This window comes from Rana temporaria, chromosome 2 (genome assembly GCF_905171775.1).
Source record: "Rana temporaria chromosome 2, aRanTem1.1, whole genome shotgun sequence".
NCBI lineage: Eukaryota > Metazoa > Chordata > Amphibia > Anura > Ranidae > Rana > Rana temporaria.
Window position 1 is genome coordinate 360544025 of NC_053490.1, and position 27265 is coordinate 360571289.

Below are 27265 nucleotides of genomic sequence, written 5' to 3' on the forward strand. Positions count from 1 at the left end.
CAAGTGCTTTGTGAATCCAGTGCTTGCATCTGTGCGCTGCGTCGGCGCAGCGTATATTAGATACGCTACGCCGGCATAAATATGCGCCGATGTATGTGAATCCGGGCCAATGCCTTTGTCTCGCTGGACAGGGTGGTAAGGTGCATATTACCGCTATAAAGACTGAACCTGCGCTGGGACTGAGATAAAGGCTGCTGCCCCCCTAAAAACTGTCCCCCTAAGTAGAAAGGTGATAAAGTAAAATGCGTTGGGGTGGTGGCGCTGCCTGATGCACAAATGAGATGATTAACCCAATAGCCTATATTGAATAGGCTAATATGGGCAATGTCTAGTGCACCCAATGGCTAAGAGCTAATACCAGCAGGTAGAAGGGTCTGAAGACCCAATCCGCAAGCAGCTGAGGGATGTAATCTATGTGCCAGTGAGCTATGTACTGGTGGAGTGCTCAGAGTCTAAGGTAAGCTCAGAGTCTAGGTGATGACATATGAGCAAACCAGGAAATATATGAGTGAATGCGTGTATCAAGTATCTGCCCTCATATGCACAAAGATGTGTGAGCAAGGTAATAATGCATCAATGTACTACCATCGAGAGCATACCTGAAAATATATACAAATAAGGATAGATGGCAAGCAATAAACAGTGAACCAGCAACAGTCCAGGAGTGATACTAGCAGTCCGGCTTCTGGTGTATATACAATGAATACAGTAAATTAATCAATCCACAATACTGTTGCTCACACAGCCTGCTCAGTAAAATAATCAGTCCACAGTACTGTTGTCAACACGGCATATACTTCTAATACATTGTGGAAAGATAACATATAGAGTCCAATCGGTTAAGCCCTGGGAACAAATTAGCATATGGAGTCCAATCAGTTAAGCTCTGTGGAGGGGGGTGGTCCTAGCTGCACAGATTCAGAGTGATCCCGGTCTCCCCTCAGGGTTTCCCACTCACCAGACAAAGGTCCCCGCTTGGGGTGACAGGCATGCAGTAATCACTCCTAGATATCACTCCAGCTCACTCCACCGCTAACACGATCGGCTTCCTCCCTGTTGGTCACGATTGGATCAGCTGTTCTGCAGGTGGTGGTCCTCCCGTGTCTCCGTATCTCAGGAACAAAAAGGGAACTCCAATAGTGCAGTATGTATAGTAAAATTTATTAAAAATTAAATATCTCCAAAGAGTCTCCAATAGGAGTGGTTAAAATAAAGAAAAAACACCCCTAACGGAGTACAGACAATAAAAACAAAAACAGGCAGCAAAGTCCAGAGTGTACAGCGTGTATTCGGTAGAGTGTGGCGTGCGCTCCCAGCCACAACCGACCGTACGCGGACCCGGAAATGACGTAAGTGCGCACGGCCTGACGTAACGTTTCGATGATTCGATCGTCTTCTGAGGCATCATATTACCGCTGACTCATGGTTCAGCAGGCAGACAGGGACGTTGCCTATATTCACGGCGCACTGGGGGACTCTGCTGGCAGCTGGGATGGATGCAGACAAGGTGCAGTAGTGTTGGAGTTGTTCCGCCACCAAGCCTCAAAAATGCTACTACTGTGATTGTGACACAACCTTTCTCCTTCACCACCTCCACTTCTTCCTCCATGGCCTCTTCCTCTGCTGATTTGTCCATGGAACCAGCGTTGCTCCGTAGGCGTTCAAGGGGCTACGCAAGAACGCAGGCAAAGCGATGCCATGCAGTGCTTGAGCTGGTGTTCTTGGGGGACAGAGAGCCACACTGGGGCAGAGGTTCTGTCACCTCTGCAGGGCAGGCTCAGAGGTGGTCGACGCGCAACGCCAGCTTCAGCCAGAATGGTGGTTTGCGACAATGGCAACCAACCTCCCCTCCGCCCTCTGACAGGGACACCTGACCCATCTGCCCCGTTTGGCTCACGTCTTTAACTTGGTGGTGCAGCGGTTCTTGGGCAGGTATCGGTGCTTACAGGATCTCCTAGGCTGGCCAGGAAAGTCTGTGTGCATTTCCGCCGTCATATAATGCCAGTGCTTGCTGGCTGACCTCTAAAAGGCATTTAACCTGCCCAAGAACCACCTAATCTGTGACATGCCCACCATATGGAACACAACATTGGCCATGCTGCACACGCAGCAGAGGGCCATCAATGAGCACCTGTATGACTATGGCATCAGGACAGGGTCAGAGGGGAGCTTGGGTTTTTCGCCCATGGCCAGTGGGTCATGATCAGAGATGCATTTACTGTCCTGTCACCATTTGAGGAGACCACGAGGATGGTGAGGCAGTGACAGTGCATGCATCAGTGACACTGTCCCTCTTGTCCACCTGTTGGAGCACACGCTGCATGGAATAATGGACAGGGCACATGAGACAGAACAGAGGGAGGAATAGGAGGACTTCCTTACCTCTCAAGGCCCCCTTTATCCAGACAGTGTTCCTGCGGGTGAGGACGAAGAGGAGGAGGATGATTGTGTCAGCATGGAGGTGAAGCCTAGCACTCTGCATCAGCAGCAGTCTTCAAGGGATCATTTACAGTCCCCAAAACCCATGGACTTGTACGTGCTGGGAGGAGTGGCTGCGGATCATGTCGTTCTTCGTGACCCAGAGGACTCCGGACCGAATGCTCCAGCAAACCTACGCTGCATGGCCTCACTGATCCTGCAAAGCCTGCAAAAGTATCTTCAGATTTGTGGTATCAAGGAGAGGGATCATTACTGGCTGGCAACCCTCCTTGATCCATGTTACAAGGGTAAGGTTGCAGACCTTATCCAGCCATGCGCCATTCGTTATACGTATCTGTCTGGTGCTCGGCCCATCATTTGCATGCGGTCACGCCTCATTTGCATGGCTCACGCCCACTTCCACATACGCCGGCTTGCGCCTAGGAAACCCAGCGCAGTTTTGGGAGCACTGGCTTTGTGAATTCAGTGCTTGCCTCTCTGCGCTGCGTCGGCGTAGCGTACAGTAGATACGCTACGGCGGCATAAATGTGTGCCGCTGTCTGTGATTCTGAGCAAAGTTGTCCAATTTCCTGTTGAACCCGGAGGCCAATAGGTCTACATCTGGGGTCCCCCATCTCTGGCTTATGGCCTGAAAGATCTCGGGGTGGAGAGACCACTCTCCTGGACAAAGTTGCTGGCGACTCAGATAGTCTGCTTGCCAATTTTTTACCTCTGGAACGAAGACTGCAGAAAGACAAGAACAGTTTCTTCTGCCCATCTTAAAATGCGATTCACCTTCCTCTGGGCGCCTTGACTTCGGGTACCTCCTTGGTGATTGATATAAGCTACTGCTGTAGCATTGTCGGATTAAATCCGAACTGGGTGACCGTCTAACCTGCTTGTCCAGGTTTTGAGGGCTAAGTATACTGCCCCGTAATTCTAGTATGTTGATGGGCAGACTCCTCTAGGTTTTGGCCCAGGTTCCCTGGGCTGAAGCCTCTTCCAACACAGCTCCCCAGCCCCTTAGGCTGGCATCTGTAGATATCACCTTCCAAGTGACTGGAAAAAAGGATCTTCCTTTCCGTAAGTTCTTGGTTTGTAACCACCAACTGAAGCTTTGGCGTACCTGTGAGGCCAGGCGCATGGGTAAATCCAGAGCCTGGATATTTCTGTTCCAGGCGACTAAGATGCTGCCTTGAAGTAGTCTCGAATGAAACTGGGCATAAGGGACGGCCTTGAACGAGGCTACCATCTTGCCTAAAAGTCTCATGCAAAGGCGGATTGAAGGTCTCTTCTTTGCCTTGACCTTGTGGATCAGGTCATTTAGCGACTTAATCTTTGATTCTGGTAAGAATACCCGGCTTTGGGCTGTGTCTATGATCATGCCCAGATACTCTACCCTTCTTTGGGCTTGTAGAGTGGATTTTTGCAAGTTTAAAATCCATCCAAAGTGCTCCAGGTGAGCACTACGTGGTCCAATTCTGCCACGGACTGATCTATTACAAGCATATGGTCTAGATAGCTGTTATCTTTATGCCTTGTGCTCTTGAGATTGCCCAACAGAGGAGCTAGTTACCTTTGTAAATACCCTGGGTGCTCTGGCCACCCCAAAGGGTAGGGCCACAAATTGAAAGTGGCAATCTTTTCTACCGCAAACCTCAAAAACGTTTGGTGAGTGGGATGGATAGGTACATGAAGATATGCATCCTTGATATCTATGGACGCCATGAATTTCCCGCCTTGTAGGGAGGCGGCTACTAATCAAATAGTTTCCATTCGGAAATGGCGAATGTTCAGAAACTGATTTAACGCTCTTACATCCAGAATGGGTCTGACGTCTCCATTCGGTTTTGGGATCACAAAGAGGTTTGAGTAAAAACCTGAACCTCGCTCCTTTAGAGGTATTTCTGTGATCACCCCTTGGGATAGTAGGTGATTCAATCCTTTGAAAAAGGGTGCTCTTTTTACAGGTTTCTTGGAGAGTCTTGAGCTTCGGAACTGGGAAGATGGGATTTCCTGAAATTCCAACTTGTACCCCAGGGATACTGTGCATACCACCCATCTGTCCTGAACTTCCGTCTGCCATGCCGCTGAAAACTGACGAAGCCGTCCCCCCACTCGGCCGAGCGGGGGCACCTCTTCATGCAGAGGCTTTGGGGTTCTGCTTATTAGCTTTTGAGCCCCACTGCTTCTTGTTTCTTTGGGCCTGGTCTTCCTTGGTCTTTGTGGCTGAATGAAAATGCCGTCGCCACTGGCTTGAAGAAGATTTACCAGGAGCCGGGGTGAGGGAACATTTAAAACAAGGACGCTTGTTTTTCTTCTTCTCTGGTAATAGCGTAGTTTTTCCGCTAGATATCTTTTGGATATACTTTTCCAAATCCTTCCAAAAAAGGTGTTCTCCATGAAAGGGGAAACTCGCCAGAAGCTTTTTACAGGGTGCCTCTGCAGACCAATGCTTTAGCCAAAGGATTCTGCGCATATGCACCAGCTGGAGTGTAAGACGAGATGCTTGCATATAGCAACTCATTGTAAAGCATAAAGCTTTAGGCAAATCTTCCCAAGCTTTGGACTGCTCTGGAGTCAATTCCTTCAGTCTCTCTTTTATCTGGTCTTTGATGACCTGACACATGCCTACTGCTGCAACCCCAGGTTGGGCAACTGATCCTGCAAGCAGGAAGGAAGATTTAAACAAGGATTGCTAGCTTTTTCTCTGAAGGATCCCTGAATACCTGTACGTCATCCACTGGACAAGTCAGGTTCTTATTTACAGAAGATATAGCTGCATCTACAGCAGGCAGACTAAATTTCTTTGTAATTTCTTCCTCCTTGGGATAAAGAATATTAAACTTCTTAGGAGGAGAGAAATGTTTGTCTGGGTGTAACCAGTCTGCAAACATTAGCTTCTTTAGCAATGAATGAATAGGAAACGAGTTTGTACTCTGCAGGGTCTTTAACAAGCCCAGGAGGAGACATGTGATTCAGTTAACCTCCGAAGGAGGTAACCTGAATGTAGTAGTGTACGACTTCAGCGTAATATTGTACCTACGACTTTAGCATCTGAGATGCAGAGAAGGGTTCCTCTTAAAAGCCTGATCCATACGACTCCTCTGCAGGTAAAATCTCATCCTCATCCTTGTCCTCTTCAGATCTGTCTGAAAGAGGATCAATAATCACAAAAGGAGATCTGTCGCTTTCTGTCCGTCTTGGAGGATTGAGTGATTAACTTAGCGATCTGACCTTCTAGTTTTCCCATGGCTGCAAAAAAAGTGTCTTCAGTGACATATGCAGGCCCAGGTGCCACTGGAGAAACTCCTGAACGTGGCGACGGCTCCTCCTGAACTTGTAAATCAATGGTTACAGGGGAGGAAGGTACCGAGCAGGTGCGGCCAGAGCCTCCTGTCTCAGACGGCGCTGTTTTCTTGCTCCTAGTCCCTGATCCCTTTTTAGTGGAAGACATATTAATGAGCAAGACGCCGAGGTACCAAAATGCATCTACTGCTGTGCCGAGTCTAACAATTTAGGTATGCAACTTCAAACACACAGACTAATGCATAGAGTGGGTGTCTCTCATATGGTAGCGCCCTACCAGCCACCTAGAGTTAGCGTGCCCCCAAAGCTGCTGAGTCCCGTGGGATCTCTGCTGCTGCTGCTGGCCTCCAGGATGGATATTTTGCCTTAACAAAAGTTCCACTTCCTTAAAAAACGGCGTGCATGCCTCTTCCTGCTCCTCTCCCCCTCCTGGGGTTTTTTATCATCTGAGGAGGAGAGCAGCGGTGCCATGTCTTTAGCAGAAGAAAAACGGATGGACAGCCACACTCCAAAAAAACATAAGGTTGTCTTTAATATAAAAATGGAAAAATGCACTACAAAAACAAGCAGAGAACGGGAATAACAGCCTACACGTTTCACACTACAAATCAGTGCTTAATCATGAGCCATGATTAAGCACTGATTTGCAGTGTGAAACGCGTAGGTGTTATTCCTGTTCTCTGCTTATTTTTGTAGTGCATTTTTATATTAACCGCTTCCATACCGGGCTGTTATACACACATCCCTACCAGGCCTATTCTGGCACTTCTCTCCTACATGTACAAATCATAATTTTTTTGCTAGAAAATTACGCAGAACCCCCCAAACATTATATATGTTTTTTTAGCAGACACCCTAGGGAATAAAACAACGGTCATTGGAACGTTTTAATCTTGCACGGTATTTACGCAATAATTTAAGTTAAGTTAGCCTAAGTTTTTTGTAAATATTAAAGATGATGTTACAAAACCGAGTAAATAGATACCCAACATGTCACGCTTTAAAATTGTGCACACTCATGGAATGGCGCCAAACTTCGGTACTTAAAAATCTCCATAGGCAACGCTTTAAATTTTTTTACAGGTTACCAGTTTAGATTTACAGAGGAGATCTAGTGCTAGAATTGTTGCTGGCACTCTAACGCACGAGGTGATACCTCACATATGTGGTTTAAACGGCGTTTACATATGTCGGCGGGACTTGCGTGTGCGTTCGCTTCTGCACGCGAGCTACTAGGGACAGGGGCGTTAAAAACATTTTTTGTATTTCTTTTTTTTTTTACATATTTATTTATTTTTTTACACTTTTTTTTTTTTTTTATCACTTTTATTCCTATTAAAAGGAATGTAAACATCCCTTGTAATAGGAATGTGTGTGACAGGTACTCTTTATGGAGAGATGCAGGGTCAATAAGACCCCACATCTCTCCTCCAGGCTGGAAAGCATGAAATCGGTGAAAAAAAATTCACCGATCTCATGCTTACTGTTGCTTAGCAGCCGCAATTGCAGCTTTGTTTACTTACGGGGACCCGGGCGTGACGTCCTCACATCGCGCCCGGGTCCTCCGACGGTCATAGAGATGACTGGTGACCATCTGGTCACCAGTCATCTCTATGCTTCCTGCCAGCGCCGGACGATTCGTTCTCCAGGCCCCCGATGGCACGGGAGAGCCCGGAGAAGCACCGGATGGCGGTGGGAGGGGGGGGTGTCCCCTCCCGCCGCCTGTAAGAACAATCTAGCGGCTATGATCGTTCTTACGTTGTGCAGAATCGCCGGCACTCATATGACGTCCACCCGGATCGTTAGAGGTCCGTTGTGGACGTCATTTTACAATGGGCCAGGCGGGAAGTGGTTAAAGACAACCTTATGTTTTTTTGGAGTGCGGTTGTCCATCCTTTTTTCTTCTACCAATTGCTTTGTGCATTGCCGGCACCCTTGATTTGTGAACCATTGCTGATTGTTCAACATACCCACCTGGAGTGGTTACTTCCTTTCCTATGTCTTTAGCAGAGCTCTGCAGCGGAGGAAGTGTGCTTGTCCAAAGGATCTGACACTGTCTGAATGAGGTGAGACAAAACTCAGCTCTTTACTCCCTCTAGTGGCCCATTTTGATAAGATACCCCTCAAAATTTTCAAAAAGGTCCTTCAGAAAATCCTTAGGCTCCTTTTTCTCTTACCTTAATCCCCGCTGCAGGTTTTTCTGCTGAAATATTTTTCAGACAGTACCAATCTTCACCCCTATTCGTGGGCTTTGTGTGCCAAACCTTCAGGGATACGAGTTTCCTATTTAAAGGAGACTTCCCCCTGGGCCTTGTAAAAGACTCTGACCAGGACTTTAAGTCTTAATGCAAAAAGTGCTGGAGCTCAGAGCCCAGTCCTCCGAAGAGAGACATTACAGACTTTTGGCATAGCTTCATAGCCTCTTGGATGGATCCAAAAAAGGCATAGCTCCTTAGCCCCGAAGGGTCTGTTTTAGCAGAGCTTTCCTTAGCACTTCTCCACACGTCCTACACCTTAGACACTGGCGAAAAAACGGAGGTACTTCCCGGATGGGAGGGGAACTGACTCTGATTGGTTGTGCCAGTGTCCAATCACCTTTGGTGAGCATATAACCCATTATGTAAAGACTTGTGCCGCATACACACGGTCGTTTTTTCGGCATGAAAAAAAAAGACATTTTTAAAAACGTCATTTAAAATCATTGTGGCTTCTGAAAAACTACAAAAATAAAATTGGAACATGCTGCATTTTTTAATGTTTTTTAAAAAATGATCGTGTGTGGGCTAAAACGACGTTTTGTAACCCGCGCATGCCCAGAAGCGAGTTATGAGACGGGAGCGCTCGTTCTGGTAAAACTACCTTTCATAATGGAGTAAGCACATTCATCACGCTGTAACAGACAGAAAAGCGCGAATCGTCTTTTACTAACATGGAATCAGCTAAAGCAGCCCAAAGGCGAATAGAACTTCCTCTTCAGAGTGCCGTCGTACGTCACCGCGCTTTGTTCATAATTTTTCAAAAACAATGGTGTGTGGGCAACATCGTTTTTAATGATGAAGTTGGAAAAACTTTGTTTTTTTGACATGCCGAAAAACGACACGTGGTGTACGATAAAGAAAAGTAATCAATACCATTCTTGGCAGCCGGAAGCTGTCCACGAACGCAATTTACAATAAAATCTGGAAAAAAATTGGGGCCTGGCGCATGCGCAGAGTGTCAGGAGCCATGATCCCGGCGGTCCTAGATTTCCTACAAGCCGGAGCAGATCTAAGTCTTGCAGTCGGTACCCTTAAGGCCTTGTACACACGACCGAACATTTCCGCTGAAACTGGTCCGTCGGACCAGTTTCCGCGGACATGTCCGACCCTGTGTAGGGCCTAGCGGACAGGGGACAGGTTTCCAGCAGACAAAAGTTTCTTAGCATGCTAAGAAACTTGTCCGCTGGAAGCCTGTCCGTCGGACATGTCCGATGGTCAGTACGACTCATCGGACATGTCCGCTGGCCCGAAATCCCACGCATGCGTCGAAGTGATTCGACGCATGCGTGGAAGCATTGAACTTCCTGGTGCGCGCATGTCGCCGCGTCATCGTCGCCGCCACGTCACCGCGTATTCTGTCTGCGGGGAATTTGGTCTGATGATGTGTACACACATCAGACCAAATGATCCCAGCAGACATGTCCGATGAAAACGGTCCGCGGACCGTTTTCATCGGACATGTCTGGTCGTGTGTACGAGGCCTTAGACGCAGGTATCGGCTCTAACTTTTTAAATCAAAGACTGTCAGAAGAGCCACTGGTCAAGAGGTTTCTGGTATCCATCAGCCGTAGGTGGGTCCCCAAGTCAAAAGGGTTCCCTCCCTGGGACTTATCCACTGTGTTGCAAAGTCTTTGTAAGACACCGTTTGAGCCAATAGACGAACTGCTCATAAAGCTCTTAACCTTGAAAACAGTGGTTTTGGTGGCCCTAGTCTCCGCAAGGAGGGTTGGTGAGATACAGGCGCTTTCAGTAAATGAGCCCTTCTGCATCAGTTTGCAAGACAAAATTATGCTCTTTCTGGACCCATCATTTCTCCCCAAAGTACCGTCTAACTTCCATAGGTCGGAAGAGACCGTAATACCATAATTTTGCGGAAATCCTAAAAACGATCGGTCTTTTTTTGTTTGTTTAGCAAAAAATAAAAAACCCAGTGGTGATTAAATGCAACTCCAAAAAGAGAAAAAGTTTGTTTGGGTACAGTGTTGCATGACCCCACAATTGTCATTCAAAGTGCGACAGCACTGAAAGCTGAAAATTTGGCCTAGGTAGGAAGGGGGTAACAGTGCCTAGTAGGCAAATGGTTAAAATCCAGTAAAGCACTTTCTAATCCTACTCTACACAGTCTCAGTTGGCCTGTATTCTCAGCATTGTGCCGATAATAAGAGCAGTGAGGGAGTCTCACTATAGGCTGATCTGCTGACAACTGAGAGGGGAGGAATCAACAGGAATGAGATAGACTGTGCCAAGGAGGGACAGATTAGGGAGGGAAGAAAAGAATAGCTGAAGAGATGACAGGATAAATTCTGCTTCCATGGAGTAGACCAGATAGTATCTTATCTCCCAGATTCTCTCTCATTTCTTCTGACACGTCTGTGAGACACCTAATCTGATACTGATATCTTACTGATCGTATCTGGGTTCAGTTAGAGGCAAACTTGGCAAACTTTACAGAAGTTATGATGTCAAATCCAATTTCCATTGAAGTCAATAAGATCTGAAGCCTAAAAATGATAGGACAATAAGCAAAGAAGTGTCTTTCTAACAAATGACATGGGGAGCTAGGCATTGCCCTGGGGGACATGTACCAATTATGGTCACTCCACCCCCTTGTTTATATTTAGCTGCATGACCCAGGAACTATCATTCATGACAAGTGAGTGAACAAATCAGTCTTGTTGGTGAGGTTTTATTCAGGTAGGTTGGCGGACATTGTTCATTATGATTGAGGATCTGCATTGCCAAATGGCAATATTGATGATGGATTTACATTGAGCGACTTCTTTTTATAACCACTTAAGGACCACTCACTGTATATATACGTCATTTTTTTTAAAGATGGATATCTCGGTAACGGCAGCAGCTGCTGCCACAACCGAGATATCCATCTTTTCAGTGATTTTTCTATTACAAGGGATGTTTACATTCCTTGTAATAGGAATAAAAGTGATCCATTTTTTTTTATTTGTGTAAAAATTAATAAAATAAATAAGAAAACATAAAAAAAATTCTAAAGCGCCCCGTCCCGAGGAGCTCGCGCGCAGAAGCGAACGCATACGTGAGTAGCGCCTGCATATGAAAACAGTGTTCAAACCACACAAGTGAGATATCACCGCGATCGTTAGAGCGAGAGAAATAATTCTAGCCCTAGACCTCCTCTGTAGCTCAAAATATGCAACCTATAGAATTTTTTAAACGTCGCCTATGGAGATTTTTAAGGGTAAAAGTTTGACGCCATTCCACGAGCGGGCGCAATTTTGAAGCATGACATGTTGGGTATCATTTCACTCAGCGTAACATTATCTTTCACAATATATAAAAAAGTTGGGCTAACTTTACGGTTTTATTTTTTAATACAAAAAAGTGAATTTTTTCCAAAAAAAGTGCGCTTGTAAGACCGCTGCGCAAATACGGTGTAACAAAAAGTATTGCAATGACCACCATTTTATTCTCTAGGGTGTTAGAAAAAAAACATATAATTTTTGGGGGTTTTAAGTAATTTTCGAGCAAAAAAATTTTAGTTTTAATCTTGTAAACGCCAAATCTGAAAAACAGGCTCGGTCCTTAAGTGGTTAATAAAGGTCAAAAATTGCTGGTATATTTTTAATTATGGTTTACTTTTTTTGTGAATGAGAGGTGCTATGGTACCCCTTATTCATATGGCGAGTTTCTGGGGGCCCCCTTATTTTTCAAGGAGGCTTGCAGATCCTGATAAGCACCTTGCCTACAGACCCCCACAATTAATGAGGGGAAGAGGCCCTTGCTAAAAAAAACAATTGTCAATGGACAAAAATGCTTTGTTAGAGCAACTTACTTGGCATAAGAAGCACCTAGCCAACCAACAACTAATAGATCTCCACCTTTCCATTAGAAATTGCTTGAATTACAAACAGAGGGGTAGATTCAGAGAACAATTACGCCAGCGTATCCATAGATATGCCGCGTAATTGCTAAGCTGCGCCGGCGTATCTACTTTCTGTATTCAGAAAGCTAGATACACCGACATTAGCCTAAGATACGACTGGCATAAGTTTCTTACGCCGTCGTATCTTAGGGTGCATCCTGATGCTGGCCGCTAGGGGCGCTTCCATTGTTGTCGGCGTAGAATATGCTAATTACCTAGATACGCCGATTCACAAACGTATGTCCGCCCGTCGCAATGTATTTACGTCGTTTACGTTAGGCTTTTTCGGCGTAAGGTTGTTCCTGCTATTAGGAGGCGCAGCCAATGTTAAGTATGGACGTCGTTCCCGCTTCGAAATTTGAATTTTTTACGTTGTTTGCGTAAGTCGTTCGCGAATAGGGCTGGACGTAATTTACGTTCACGTCGAAACCAATATGTTGTTGCGCCGTACTTGGAAGCAATGCACACTGGGATATGTACACGGACGGCGCATCTACAATCACGTCACGTCATCATACATTTTTTTTTTTGCAAATCTGTTTATTGAATTTTAAAACATTCAACAAAGAAAAAAAAAACTACAACATTAACATACATTGGTCATAGCAAGAATTGACTGTGGTACATAGAGAAATATCATGAGGAGCAAACTGTTACATGGAACACGGTGGGGAGCTCTAGTCCTCACAATGGGCACAGCAAACCGACGATCGCTGGTAAAAGGACAATGCCGGGCTATATAAAAAAATAAAATAAAAAAAAAGGTGGAGCCCAGAAACACATGACATAGTTATAATTGTGGAGTCCTGTACATAAGCAGGGAATAGAAAATGAGGTATGGTGTGGGTCAGTGGCTGTGGAGGGATCCGCCAGCCATTTGGACCAAAACTTGTCGTATTTTTGAGGGCAACCCCTGTTGGCATAGCAATCTCTGTAAAGAGGTAGGCTGTTGTTGACCAATTGTTTCCACAGGGAGATAGGAGGAGGAGTAGGCTTACGCCAGCTAAGGGCTATGGCTTTGTGGGCATAAAAGAGAAGTAACCCGACCAGGGTGCGGCCTGCCACAGTGGGAATTATTTGTTCTATCAGGCCCAACATACATATTTCTATGGAGGGTTGGAGCAATATAGTGGTGATCTGTGCAATGAGCTCTAATATCTCTTTCCAGTAGTCGACAATGACTGGGCAGGACCAGAAGATATGGGCAAAGTCACCTGGTACTGTACCACAACGCCAACACCCAGGGGGGGAGGCGGGGTTCATTTTGTGTAACCTGTGCGGGGTAAAATATGCGCGGTGAACCATCTTGAACTGAATTAGTCGGTCTCTCAGGGAGACCAGGGATCTGAAGGGGAAGTCCCACATGTCATCCCAATCGTCGTTGTCAAAGTCAGGAATGTCGTGTAGCCATTTGTTTCTGAGTTTATCTAGGGAAGGGAGGGAGGTCATTATTAAGTGAGAGTACAGTCGCGAGGTGGGTTTATCTGCACATCCTGACCTGAGGAGGGTCTCTAAGGAGGACTGAGTGATCTGGAGGGGAGAACTGGAGAATTGACGACCGAAGGCATGGGAAAGCTGTTAATATCTAAAAAAATAGCTCTGTGGGATGTTGAAGTCTGATATCAGTTTGGGGAGTGGGGCCAGAGATTGATTGGAAATTACTTGGGCCACCATTTTAACACCGAATTTGGTCCAGGCGTGGGGTTCGGGCAATTTGTAAATGTGCTCAAGGGTGGGGTTCAACCACAAGGGGGCAGCTGGGGAGAGTGCAGCCTTAGGGTATCTTTCAATTCCAAGTCCCACCCCCCATGCACAAAGTGTGGTGCGCATGGAGGGGGTCAATGGGTATGGGGCCTTGGGGCCGCGAAAAAGTAAAAATTTCAGCGCTTCCAGTGAATTTACCACCGCCGCCTCAACCAAGGTAGCGGGGTTGGTCGTATCAGGAGTAAGCCACCAGGCCGATGTAACTATTTTTGGGCGGCCAGGAAATATTTATATAGGTCAGGGCATGCCAGGCCTCCCTGGGAGGACGGGCGTATTAGCGTCGACCATCCATACCTGGGGGACTGGGTCCCCCAGATGAAGGATGCGAAGAGGCCATGAAGCCGGGTGAAAAAGGATTTGGGAATCCATTGCGGAGATTGGCGGAGTAAATAGAGAAATTTGGGCAGGATTTTCATTTTTATGAGGTTTATCCGACCTAGCAATGATAAGGGTAGTGACTCCCATGCCTTCAGTCTCATCCGTGTCTCCTGAACCACAGGGGATAGATTTAGGGGCAAAAAATCTGAAGCCTGCCTCGAGATCACCACCCAGAGGTATTTACATTAACATAAAACAGGCCCCCATTCCAGATTTGAATTACGCGCGCTTACGCCGGCCCCATTTACGCTACGCTGCCGCGACTTACGGAGCAAGTGCTTTGTGAATACAGCACTTGCTCCTGTAAGTTACGGTGGCGTAGCGTAAATACGATACGCTGCGCCACCGTATCATTGCGCGCCCCTACGTGAATCTACCCCAGTGAACGTTATTTAACAGACAATAGCCAAACATATTTTTATTGGTGGGAACTTGTTTAGTCCATAATGTCAAAAATAAACATTAAAGTGTATTTTTTCAGACAAGACAAACATATTGTAAAGTCACGGGACGGTATGCAAGCTGCTTGTTTAGACCAGGGGGAGACAAGACAGTTTTTTTCAGTATAGTATTTTTTAGACCAGAGCAACAATTATTGTACAGGGACTAAATGGCATGTAAGTGGCTAATTTAGGCTGCAATGTAAGAGGTAGAGATGAGGCAGGTTTTATCTTGAATGAAACATTACAGTGTAATATATATAGACTGGCAGAACAATATGTAAGAAGTCTTAACGATAAAACAGGTATACAACCGCTTTAAAAGGTAGCTGAGGCTGGCCAGGAACGGCGTTGAATAGCCTTTTTATATTTTGAAAGAAAGTTGATCAACGTTTATACAGTATATGGCCAAGTTTCTCATTATATCATTTCTGCATGTCATTTTATATTTTGTTTTTCAGAAAGTGAATGATGTTAAATAATTTAAAACCGCAGACTATTTAAAACGCATGTTTGGACATGTAGGCCCGGATTCACAGAGAGCGGACGCACATTACGCCGCCGTAGCGTAAATAATATATGCTACGCCGACGCAGCGCAGAGAGGCAAGCATTGAATTCACAAAGCCAATGCTCCCAAAACTGTGCTGGGTTTCGAAAGCGTAAGTCGGCGTAAATGGAAGTGGGCGTGAGCCATGCAATTGAGGCGTGACCCCATGCAAATGATGGGCCAAGCGCCAGACAGATACGTATCACCGAGTATAGAAAATAGTGAAAATAATGCGCATACCAAAACAAACATGAAAGATCTGCAGCAAACTCAAAATGTTATACAACATAAATATAAATGATAAAAGAAAGGAGTTGCGCTAAGAACACCATATAGAGACATAACCATAAAGATTACTATATGAAAAGTCCCAAGTTATTATGAACCCGTGAGGGTGATGAATAGATAATGAAAAATGTCCAATAAATAAAATAAACATCCGAAATCCGTTATTGAGGTGCTAAAAAATCGGCTGGGATAGGTGCATATCCAAAGTTTAGGCTGACCCTTACCAGAAATAAAGATCCAGGTGGATCAAACTAGGCACAAAACAGTGAATATCCAATCCGTGCTCCAATCAGGACAAGCTTCTGCCACGATGCTCCGATGTCATCAAACACAGCGCAGCAGCCAGAAAAAGGAAAAAGCAAAAAAATAGTGCAAAACCGTATGGCAAAACATAAAACGCTTGAACTTTCTCCCAGTGAACACTTGACAGACAACGTGAAGTGAAATCAGGAAGAAAACACCACCACAGAGACACACTGACCCTTACCAGAGCCCAGAGATCCTCTAGGGATCAGTTAGACATAGAGGCAGTGTTTAAGCAAGCAATGTTGTGGCGTCACCGTAACCGGGAGAACAACAAGAGGAGACATCTTTGGAATCGGCAGCAGAGGAGGTATCCTGCCATCTGATCCCTGAATTGGAGAACACGTTTTCATGACGCCACAACATTGCTTGCTTAAACACTGCCTCTATGTTTAAGGGAAAGGGAATATTAGCATTTAGCAGTGAAAGAGTCCCTTCTATAATTAACCATTTGAGCTCAGAATATAATGTGGCAAATCCAATTGTAACAAGTCATGCAGTTCTTTGTATGCCTCACTGCATGTCCAGGCAGAATACATAGGTCTGTTACATGCACCTTCCCGCCCAAGCCAATTTTCAGCTTTCAGCACTGTCGCACTTTGAATGACAATTGCGCGGTCATGCTACACTGTACCCAAACAATGGTGCACTGATGGGCACTCACGGGCGGCACTGGGCACTCATGGGTGGCACTGGGCACTCATAGGTGGCACAGATGGGCACTTATGGGTGGCACTGATGGATACTTATGGGTGGCACAGATGGGCACTGATAGGTGGGCACTGGGCATGGATGGGCACTGTGGGGTGGCACTGATGGACACTGTGGGGTGGCACTGATGGACACTGTGGGGCGGCACCTATGTTTCCAGTCAGTGCCCATTTTTTTTTATGGTTTTTTTTCTGACTTTTTTTTGGGGGGGGGGGGGCTTTTTTTTACAGTTTGCCCTTCCCTGGTGGTCCAGGGTGGGCTTCCCTGGTGGTCCAGTGTGGCGATCCGAGGGGGGCTGCGCTGATAAACAATCAGCGCGAACCCCCCCTGTCAGGAGAGCTGCCGATCGGCTCTCCTCTACTCACGTCTGTCAGACGCGAGTGAGGAAGAGCCGTCAACGGCTCTTCCTGTTTACATCGTGATCAGCCGTGGTTGGGCACGGCTGATCACGTGATCACGTGAGAGACTCTTTACTGAGATCGGTGTTGCGGGGTGTCAGACTGACACCCTGCAACAACGATCGCCGCGATGCGCGCCCCCGGGGGCGCGCAGCGGCTCAGAATCCTGAGGACGTCGTATGACGTCCAGTCAGGATTCTACAACCACTTTGCCGACGTCAATATGTCATTGGCGGGCGGCAAGTGGTTAAGTGGTCTTGCATAGCAAGAGCACTTATTGTTATCTCACATATATATTATTATTCTTATAGCCAAATTTACCACCCTAACTCCTCCCACAGTTTTTACACTACATAGACGAGTAATATACCGAAACGTGTGGATTGTTCCCGATCGCGTTGCTATTATTTTGTGGAATGTTTCGCCGAATCGTTCGCGAAATATCGTTGTTTTTGCGGACAAATTTTCCCATAGGAATGAATGGTGAAGCTTACAGTGTGGAATGTCAAAAACTGAAAAATCAGGACATGATTTGTAAACTGCGACCACTCCCTCATTTTCAAGCCGACCTACAAAAATCTTATATGAAAACATTCAGCTATCCCTGCTGCCACTACGCGTGTTCACGGCTAAGCGATCGCCCAACCGTTTTCACAATACGACAATTTGTTTGCAACCAACGCCATCAATTGACTTCCATTGAAATTCCAGTCAGGAAACCAAAAATCTTTAGGACAATATATAAACTGCGACTGTGCCTTTAATTTTTATATTTCAGAGACATAATATACATCAAAATGTAGGTCTGGGTCTTGTGATTCACACAATACAATATAAAGATATTCGAATATATATATTTGAATAGGACAATTATACAATTATTCAATTCAAAAAAAATCTAGAATCTAAGTCTCTGCTTAGAGCCTGCTTGCATATGTTTACATTGGTTTCCTAGGAGACACTGAGGTAATTAAAACTCCTCACACACAGCTGTAAGGGGATTCTATAGCTCCTCCCACACAGTTGTGAGGTGATATCTGTGAGGTGAGTTCTGGCTTCTACCACACAACTGAGGCAAATTATATCTATAGTCTCACACAGCTCTGAGGAAAATTATAGCATTATAGCTCCTTTTTCACAGCTCTGAAGGGAATTATATCTCCTCCAACACATAGCATCATGCCATCTAAAGGAAAGAGGTCTAAAGCTGCAAAGATACGCTGGACTAAACAGGACCTTTCAGACCCACGCTTTTGGGATCTGGAGCCCCACAGCAGAATAGTGGAAATGGAGGTTAGCAACCAGTCCATAGCAACCCATCCATAGCAACCAGTCCATAGCAACCCATCCATAGCAACCCATCAATAGCCATCAGTCCATAGCAACCATCAATAGCAACCAGTCCATAGCAACCCGTCCATAGCAACCAGTCCATAACAACCAGTCCATAGCAACCAGACAATAGCTTCCGTCCATAGCAACCCGTCCATAGCAACCCGTCCATAACAACCAGTCCATAGCAACCGTCCATAGCAACCCATCCATAGCAACCAGTCCATAGCCATCAGTCCATAGCAACCCGACCATAGCAACCACTCCATAGCAACCAGTCCATAGAAACCATCCAAAGCAACCAGTCCATAGCAGCCAGTTCATAGCAATCGGTCCATAGCAACCAGTCCATAGCAACCAGTTTTGATGGGGCAGTTTTTGATGGGGCAATGGGTCGAAATGGATCGACACACGGTTGGATCACATTTACATCTGTCTCCAGTCAAGAGTATTGGTGGAGGCAAGACCACTTTGCACAATTTCCCCAGAAATTTTATCTTTTCTAGTTGCTGCTGCAATCTTAAGTGAAAACAACTCACTCTGTATGGATATGAAAAAAGGGGGTGATGAGCGCAAAAATAAAACACTAAACATTCTAGAGAGTGCTCAATACAGAGCCTATGTAGTAATTACAATGATCTGAATGCTGAGCTTAGTGGTCAATAAGATCAAATAAATACATGAATGACAAAAATCTTAATAAAGTGCTTGGTGCAATCGACAATCAGGGATCCTATTAGATGATGCCTGGATAATCCAATAGAGTGCATGAATGGACAGTTCATATAATTATGCGATTCATATGGCAGATGATACTCCAACAGATTTTCCTGGTAATGAGCTCACAGGGCGCTTACCTTAACCACAAGGGGTAGAAGCTTAGATTAGTGTGCGACTGGCCTCTACGGATCAGCGTGGCGACTGTGTGGACATCAGCTGGGCGTTTGGGCTGGGCTTCACAAAGATGGTGGCTTCCCAGACGGATCCGAGCCAACAAAGTGAAACCCAAAAATTGAAAAAAATTGATCCAGATAGTGAAGTACGTATAAAAATGTATTGGAGTATAAAAGCAGTTTGCAAAAATTACATCCAGGGAGCTGGTATAGCTTTAAAAGCACGGACTCGGGGACAGACAAACGTCACTTTCGGTCACGTGAGCGGTTCCTAGTTCCTCTACACATAAAATACACCAACAATAAATCCCTGTATACACTGGCTGAATGTCGAGAGACAACGGGCCGTTAAAAACAAAAACGCCAACATTCGGCACATGTGTATTTCAGTCTGTCCGACTGAAGCCAGCCTTTCAGCCGGTTTCTGTCAGATGTGCATGCCTGAAAGCCAGCATCCGACCGACTCCCGATCAGCGGTCTCAGCCAAAGACAGAGAGTGCTGATTGGATTGTTCTGGGGGGGGGGGGGCGCCCCCTCTCAGAACACAGCAGCTCAGCAGGGGAGATCGCTAAACTAAGCTTGCATGGTTAGAACAGTGTTTTCGACCGGAGCAGTCGTTTTTTTTTTCTGCAACCCAAAAAAAATTGTTAGTGGTGTACCCAGCTTAAGGATAACCGATGAACAAAAAACTCAGGCAGATTACAAGTTAAAAATCACTGTTCTAGATAAGTTGCCTATCTGAGTAATAAAACAAAAAAAATTATTATCAAAGTAAAAGAGGGAAACATATATACTTTCAGGTCAGTATAAATTTACGATGTTTAGGGATAAAAAAAGGGGGGGGTGGAATTCCACTTTAAGGTTAACCCTCTTTTCTTCTAATTTTAATGAGTGGCCACATGTCTTGTTAAACTCCCTTCCGCAATTTTTTTATTTTTTTTGGTATCCCTATTATGGGGTCATCAGTATGGTATTTGTAAATTTAAATCATATCCCCTGTCCCCTGTCTCTTCTTCAGAGAGAATAAGTTCAGTCCTCACAACCTTTCCTCATAACTAATATCCTCCAGAACCTTTATTAGCTTTGTTGCTTTTCTTTGTACTTGAGTGAATAAGTGCATCACTAAAATGAGTAGTCTCAGAACAAACTGGGACTAAAATGACATGTGGATAGTAAGTGTACAGTTTGAATGAACTTTGTACATGTGCACAATTTGTTTTATATTAATAAAACATTAAGTGATAATAATTAGAGCCCAAAATGATACAGTGTACATTCTTAATATTGAAAACGGTCCATAAGAATATTCCAACACACAAACATTAGATTAGTGAAAAATTATCCAAAAAGGTGATAAATTAATGTGAATATAAATAAAAGGTTGATAGAAGATCCACCACCAGAAACTCCAAAGGCTTACCGGAAGGATTGAACTCAAATAGGTGTACACCTAGTGAGTCAATCAAGCTTGTGGTATAATAGACCCAGGGGAGACTACCTCAGCAGACACTACCTCCAGAAAAGTAGTCGATTCAAGATGGTGGACCTCAAATGATTTATTTGTAGGCAAAAAGCCCAAATGGATGGTTTATAAAAGAAAGAAAAGAAGGAAGGCATATAGAGTAAATCTGTTACCAACAGATATTTATTGTAAAAACTAAGAAGATATACTCACATTTCTGAAGATAAAAAAGCGCTTGTCGTAAAAAGACAGTGACAGTGGCATCAGAAGAGGTCCTTGTCCCCATCAACATGGCCCCATATGTTGAGGGCATGTGGCCTGGTATGGTTCAGGAGGGTGTTGAGCGCTTGCTCGTCCGTCCGTCCCCCCCTTTTTTCCTCACCTGCTGGACTGCATGCTTGGACCCCACACAGTTTTTTTTCATTTTTTTTTAATTTCCGGAATTTAAATAAAAAAAATTATATAAAATTACATTCTGCTGTCCGTGGGGAAACCAGCTGACAGCTGTCGAGTCATAGATTATTAAGAATGCAGTAGCTAGTTCCGCACCTTAACAGCCAGCACAGAATTTAAATCAGTCGATCAATTTTCGACCGATTCAAATTGTTTTGAAAATTTTAAATTCATTCGAAAAAAAAGAAACCAAATGAAACTAAACACATTTTTTCGTTCTGCAGATATCTAACGACTTTGTGGAGCACAAACAAAGCGATCACATCGGTCAAAGTTGTAACAAAGTCACACTCCTCCAAAGTCGCATCAAGTTGCAGAGTAACGTTGCAATGGAAATTGCACGATTTTTAGGTTGCATGAAGGGTGAATGAAGTCTTAAAGGCTTCCAATATCTACAATAAATTATTTAATCCATCCTTGTCATAGGATATTAACAGACTCTGAAGGTGAGCCTGAGTGCAGGTTGAACTTTAAATTACTTTGAACATTAACCACTTAAGGACCGCCTCCTGCACATATACGTCGGCAGAATGGCACGGCTGGGCACATCAACGTATATGTACGTTGATCTTTAAGCTCCCGCGACCCGGTCTGAAGCTCCATGACCGGGACCCGCGGACCCGATCGCCGCTGGAGTCCCGCTATCGGTCCCCGGAGCTGAAGAACGGGGAGAGCCGTGTGTAAACACAGCTTCCCCGTTCTTCGCTGTGGCGGTGTCATCGATCGTGTGATCTCTTTTACAGGGATCCACAATCAATGACGTCACACCTACAGCCACACCCCCTACAGTTGTAAACACACATAAGGTGACACATAACCCCTTCAGCGCCCCCTGTGGTTAACTCCCAAACTGTAACTGTCGTTTCCACAGTAAACAATGCATTTTAAATGCATTTTTTGCTGTGAAAATGACAATGGTCCCAAAAATGTGTCAAAATTGTCCAAAGTGTCCGCCATAATGTCGCAGTCACAAAAAAAAATCGCTGATTGCCGCCATTAGTAGTAAAAAATAATAATTAATAAGAATGCAATAAAACTATCCCCTATTTTGTAAACACTATAAATTTTGCGCAAACCAACCGATAAACGCTTATTGCGTTTTTTTTTTTTAACAAAAATAGGTAGAAGAATACGTATCGGCCTAAACTGAGGAGAATTTTTTTTTTATATATATATTTTTGGGGGATATTTATTATAGCAAAAAGTAAAAAATATTGAATTTTTTTAAAAATTGTCGTCTATTTTTGTTTATTGCGCAAAAAATAAAAACCGCAGAGGTGATCAAATACCACCAAAAGAAAGCTCTATTTGTGGGAAAAAAAAGGACGCCAATTTTGTTTGGGAGCGACGTCGCACGACCGCGCAATTGTCTGTTAAAGCGACGCAGTGCCGAATCGCAAAACCTGGCCTGGTCTTTAGCTGCATTTTGGTCCGGTCTTAAGTGGTTAAAAAGAAGCTTGCAGAACACCCCTTTACCTCTCTTGCCTCAATATTGGTCAGCAGGACCACCTGTAAGTTGAATGGGAAGGTGGACCAGATTATTAAAAGTAATTATTTGCATAACATACCGGTAGTTGTTAAGGAAATGTGTAAGTTCTGTATATAATTGTATTCTATTTTGTATGTATTGCACATTGTCCTCACTGTGCACACAGCACTAATGTTTTCATTACATGTTTGCATTCTTTCGAGTCACGATTAGAATTAGTCTGCCCCTTGTTACCATAAACGTACAATTGTAATATTAATGTGATACCTACGTAATCATGTGTATAAAAACCTACAATTGCGTCATAATAAAGGAGAACAGTTAGTTGGAAAGATGCTGGGTGTATCTTTTGTGTCTGTTAGCTACTGCAGTAGTTATTCTTAATTTGAAACCACTAAACAAAATGAGGATAGGAGTTGCCTATCTATAAAATGGGCAGGTCAATAGTTCACTTTGCAGGACTACTTTTCCCTGCAATACAAGGTGAGCCAGTACCTAGTATGAAAATAATGCCTGCTTTAATTTCTGTTTTTCATAATATATATATTTTTTTTTTAGTCCAATGTGATCCCACATATGGCAAGAGCAACAGTCAATTTTCGTCTTCACCCAGCACAAACAGTTGATGAGGTTAGTGCATTGCTTCAAGATCTCACTCTGCTTGAAATATCTTAAAGGAGTTGTAAATAAAAACATTTTTTTTTGCTGAAATGACTGTTTACAGGGTATAGAGACATACCGGTAATAGTTAACTGATTCCTTTTAAAAACGATTAAAAATAGATAGAAAACAATCATAAATGTACCTGTAGTTTCTAGTTTTGTTTTTGCATGTTTCCTGCTTCTCTGCTGTACAGAGCAACAGAGCCAATACAGGGCAGTGATGGTTTGGAAAACGAAACTAATTGGTGCTGAGGGGTTTTAGACACAGTAATCACACCTCCTTGATTAGTGACCACAGAGAGAAAGCTCCCAGTACTGTGGTTATCAGGAAATAGACAAACAGGAAGTGTGGAGATCAGAGAAGAATTACAGCAACTTGAGAGCAAAAACGAACAATGAGGACATGAAAACAGCACTGCATTAAGGTAAAGGAAGCTATTAAGATAAAAAAAAAAATTCCTTTACAAACCCTTTTAGGTGACAAAAGAGAGTAATGAAGCAAATCATAAATAAACTGCTTGTGTTGATATCCCAACACCATATGCTGTCCATAAAGCAGGGGTGCCCAACCTTTTGCGAAGCAAGAACCACTTAAGCAACTTGGTAACCGGTTGCGGGCCACAATGAGAGGAGCGGGTGGATGACAGCCCCCTCGGCTCTATAGAGCCCACTCTACTCTCAGCACACCAAACTCACAGGTAATAGAAGTCTATGGCTCAGTGCATGTAACCCACAGGTGCACTTCTCTGCACCTGTGGACAGGGCCATCTTAATAGCATCATGGGCCCCTGGGCAAAGTAGTGCTATGTGGCCCCTACAAGCCTGTCCCAATTTACGCACTTACTCTCAAGACTGAAAGTACAATATTTCTACTTTACAGCGTGTCACCTGCCACCAGATTCAGTGTGTCATTTGCCACTGTCACCTGTCAACAAATTCAGCGTGTCACTTGCCACTGTCACCTGCCTCCAGATTCAGCGTGTCACTTGCTACCATCAACTGTCATCAAGTTCAGCGTGTCACTTGCTACCGTCATCTGCCACCAGATTAAGCATGTCACTTGCCACCATCACCTGTCATCAAATTTAGCGTGTCCCTTGCCACCCGTCCCCTGTCACTAGATTCAGCGTGTCACTTGTCACCAGATTTAGCATGTCACTTGCAATTGGTTCCTTGTCACCAGATTCAGTGTGTCATTTGCCACGTCACCTGTCACCAGATGCAGATTGTCACTTACCAAGTCACCTGCCACAGGTTGAGGATTGTCACCTGCCACACGTTGCGGACATGTTGCGGATTGTCACTTGCCACATCACCTGCCACACGTTGCGGATTGTTACTTGCCACAAGTTGCCACATGGGGAGCTGACAGAGAAGATGGGGGTCTGGCAGAGAGGAGGGGGAGATCTGGCAGAGAGGAGAAGGGAGATCTGGCAGAGAGGAGAAGGGAGGTCTGGCAGAGAGGAGAAGGGAGGTCTGGCAGAGAGGAGAGGGGGTCTGGCAGAGAGGAGGGGTGGTCTGGCAGAGAGGAGGGGGTGGGTCAGGCAGAGAGGAGGGGGTGGGTCAGGCGGAGAGAAGGGGGGGTCAGGCGGAGAGGAAGGGGGGGTCTGGCGGAGAGGAGGGGGGGTCTGGCGGAGAGGAGGGGGGGTCTGGCGGAGAGGAGGGGGGGTCTGGCGGAGAGGAGGGGGGGGTCTGGCAGTGAGAAGGGGGGGTCTGGCAGAGAGAAGGGGGGGGGGTCTGGCAGAGAGAAGGGGGGGGGGGTCTGGCAGAGAGAAGGGGGGGGTCTGGCAGAGAGATGGGGGGGGGTCTGGCAGAGAGAAGGGGGGGGTCTGGCAGAGAGATGGGGGGGGTCTGGCAGAGAGAAGGGGGTGTCTGGCGGAGAGGAGGGGGGTCTGGCAGAGAGGAGGGGGTCTGGCAGAAGGGGGAGGGTCTGGCAGAGAGAAGGGGGGGTCTGGCAGAGAGAAGGGGGGGTCTGGCAGAGAGGAGGGGGAGCCTTGCTGATCGATCGGCACATTAAGGGGGGAGGCGATCCGACAATGAGGGACTCAGGAGCACTCCCCACTAAAAGCATGGGGTGCTGGTGGTGCCCGGCGCCTATCTTCCGGGACTATGTTTCCCATGATGCTTCCCCAGTGTCTTTGGATTGGCCCTCTGCTGTGGCCAATGGGGATAGTGGACAGGAAAGTGGGCGGTGTCGCTGCAAACAGAGCTGCTCCCTGTTCTTCGCTTGGCTGAGAGGAGAAAGGGGAGGGGGCGAGCGGTGCGGGGGGAGTAAGATACATCCACAGCCTGCCTTTCCCCAGTGTCACATCGTTGATCGCAGCTGCTTAAAATTCAACCTACTTTACCCCCCGCTAGCCGCCGCACACTTTCATAGGGACGCTACCGTCCGTTGCCAGTAGTGCATCCGCATCGCATCCACCTAGATCGAAGCGGAGCGGAGCCGGCCCCGATGGGGCCCCATGAGCACTTGGGGGCCCCCCCGGGCCATGCCCGCTCAATATGACGGCCCTGCCTGTGGATCAGTTTGAAAGCAGCCCAGTAACCACTGCAGAACAGATATGCCCATATATACACTGTGATATAGTAATAAACTTACCTTTAACAGTATTCTATTCTATTCTATTTTATTTCGTCCCAGAGCAGGAGGTAGCGGGCCATATCAGAGGGCTCCGCGGGCCACTAGTTGGGCACCCCTGCCATAAAGATTATGAATAGTGGTCTGGCTATAACCTGACTGAGTTCCTTGAGGACTCTTGGGTGCAAGCCATCAGGTTCTGGTGATTTGTTTTTATGTTTTTTTCTACCCTCGTGCCTCCTTTTACTATTATTTATGCTGAATTTGATCAGCCTGTGATCGATAGATCCCAAGTTGTCTCGTATTTCCACATCTGTGATCAGATCTGAGTCATTTGTAATTAATAGATCTAGTAATGCATCATTTCTAGTCAGGGAGTCCACCAATTGGGACATAAAGTTGTCCTGTAGGACATTTAAAACAATTACAAACCTTTAATGAGTGAGCTGTCCCTGCTGCCCAGTCTATTTCCGAATAGTTGAAGGCCCCCATTACGATGACATTTCACTGCCTCTACACTATGTCTAAATGTGAAAGGAGATCCAAATCCTCATCTTCCTTTTAGGTTAGGGGGCCTGTACATACCCCTACTATTAATTTCCCAGTTGCTACTTGCCTTTGAATTCTCATTCCTAGATTCCACCTCTCCTTTGCCCCATCCCTGCTGTCATTCCTCTCTTCTACCCTTCTATTGTTTTTGATATATAGGCACACCCCTTCCCCTCTGATACACAGAATACCCCTGGATATTTGCCAACCAGTCATGTGAACTGTCAAACCAAGTTTTTGTTATTCCCACAAAGTCCACATCCTCCTCGTGTAACAGCAGCTCTAGTTGCTCCATTGTGTTAGGCTTCTGGCATTTGTAAACATGCCCCTCAGCTATGTACGGGTGCATATTATTTCCTCCAAGTTTTGAACCTGCGATTTTGATCTCACAACAAAGCGTTACGTGTGATGTTATGGCTATAATATCTCTAGTGCCTCCACTTTTGCCCTCTGTCATACGCTCACTGCCGACTCTCTCTTCCACTAAACTAGGGTTGTCCCGATACCACTTTTTTAGGACTGAGTACAAGTACCGATACTTTTTTTCAATTACTCACCGATACCGAATACCGATACTTTTTTTTAAATGTGTCCCCAAATGCAGCCATGTCCCCCCACAGATGCAGCCATGTCCCCCCCATATCCAGCCATGCCCCCCCATATGCAGCCATGTCCCCCCCATATGCAGCCATGTCCCCCCCATATGCAGCCATGTCCCCCCCCTATCCAGCCATGTCCCCCCCCTATGCAGCCATGTCCCCCCCCCTATGCAGCCATGTCCCCCCCCCCCCCCATGCAGCCATGTCCCCCCCCCATATCCAGCCATGCCCCCCCCCCCCATATCCAGCCATGTCCCCCCCATATCCAACCATGTCCCCCCATATATGCAGCCATGTCCCCCTTACCTACATGCTCCCGCATCACCGCTGCCGCCGCCGCTTGGTTAATACGGGCGGCGAGCATTACAGCTTTCATTTGAATAGCTGTAGTCTTTCGCGCCGCGCTGCGTATAGACACTCCCCCTTGCTCGGGATTGGACAGTTCACCCGAGCAAGGGGGAGTGTCTATACGCGGCGCGGCGGGAAACACTACAGCTATTCAAATTAAAGCTGTAATGTTCCCCGCCCGTA

The 27265-nt window shown here is 45.7% G+C and overlaps 1 protein-coding gene across 1 annotated transcript in view; it reads left to right on the forward strand.

Moving 5' to 3' along the window:
* PM20D1 (peptidase M20 domain containing 1) overlaps positions 1–27265 on the forward strand; it is a 359154-nt gene that overhangs the window by 304944 nt on the left and 26945 nt on the right. Inside the window, 1 exon segment of the mRNA XM_040337628.1 lies at positions 22905–22976. Within this exon segment, the coding sequence (XP_040193562.1) occupies positions 22905–22976 (72 nt within the window).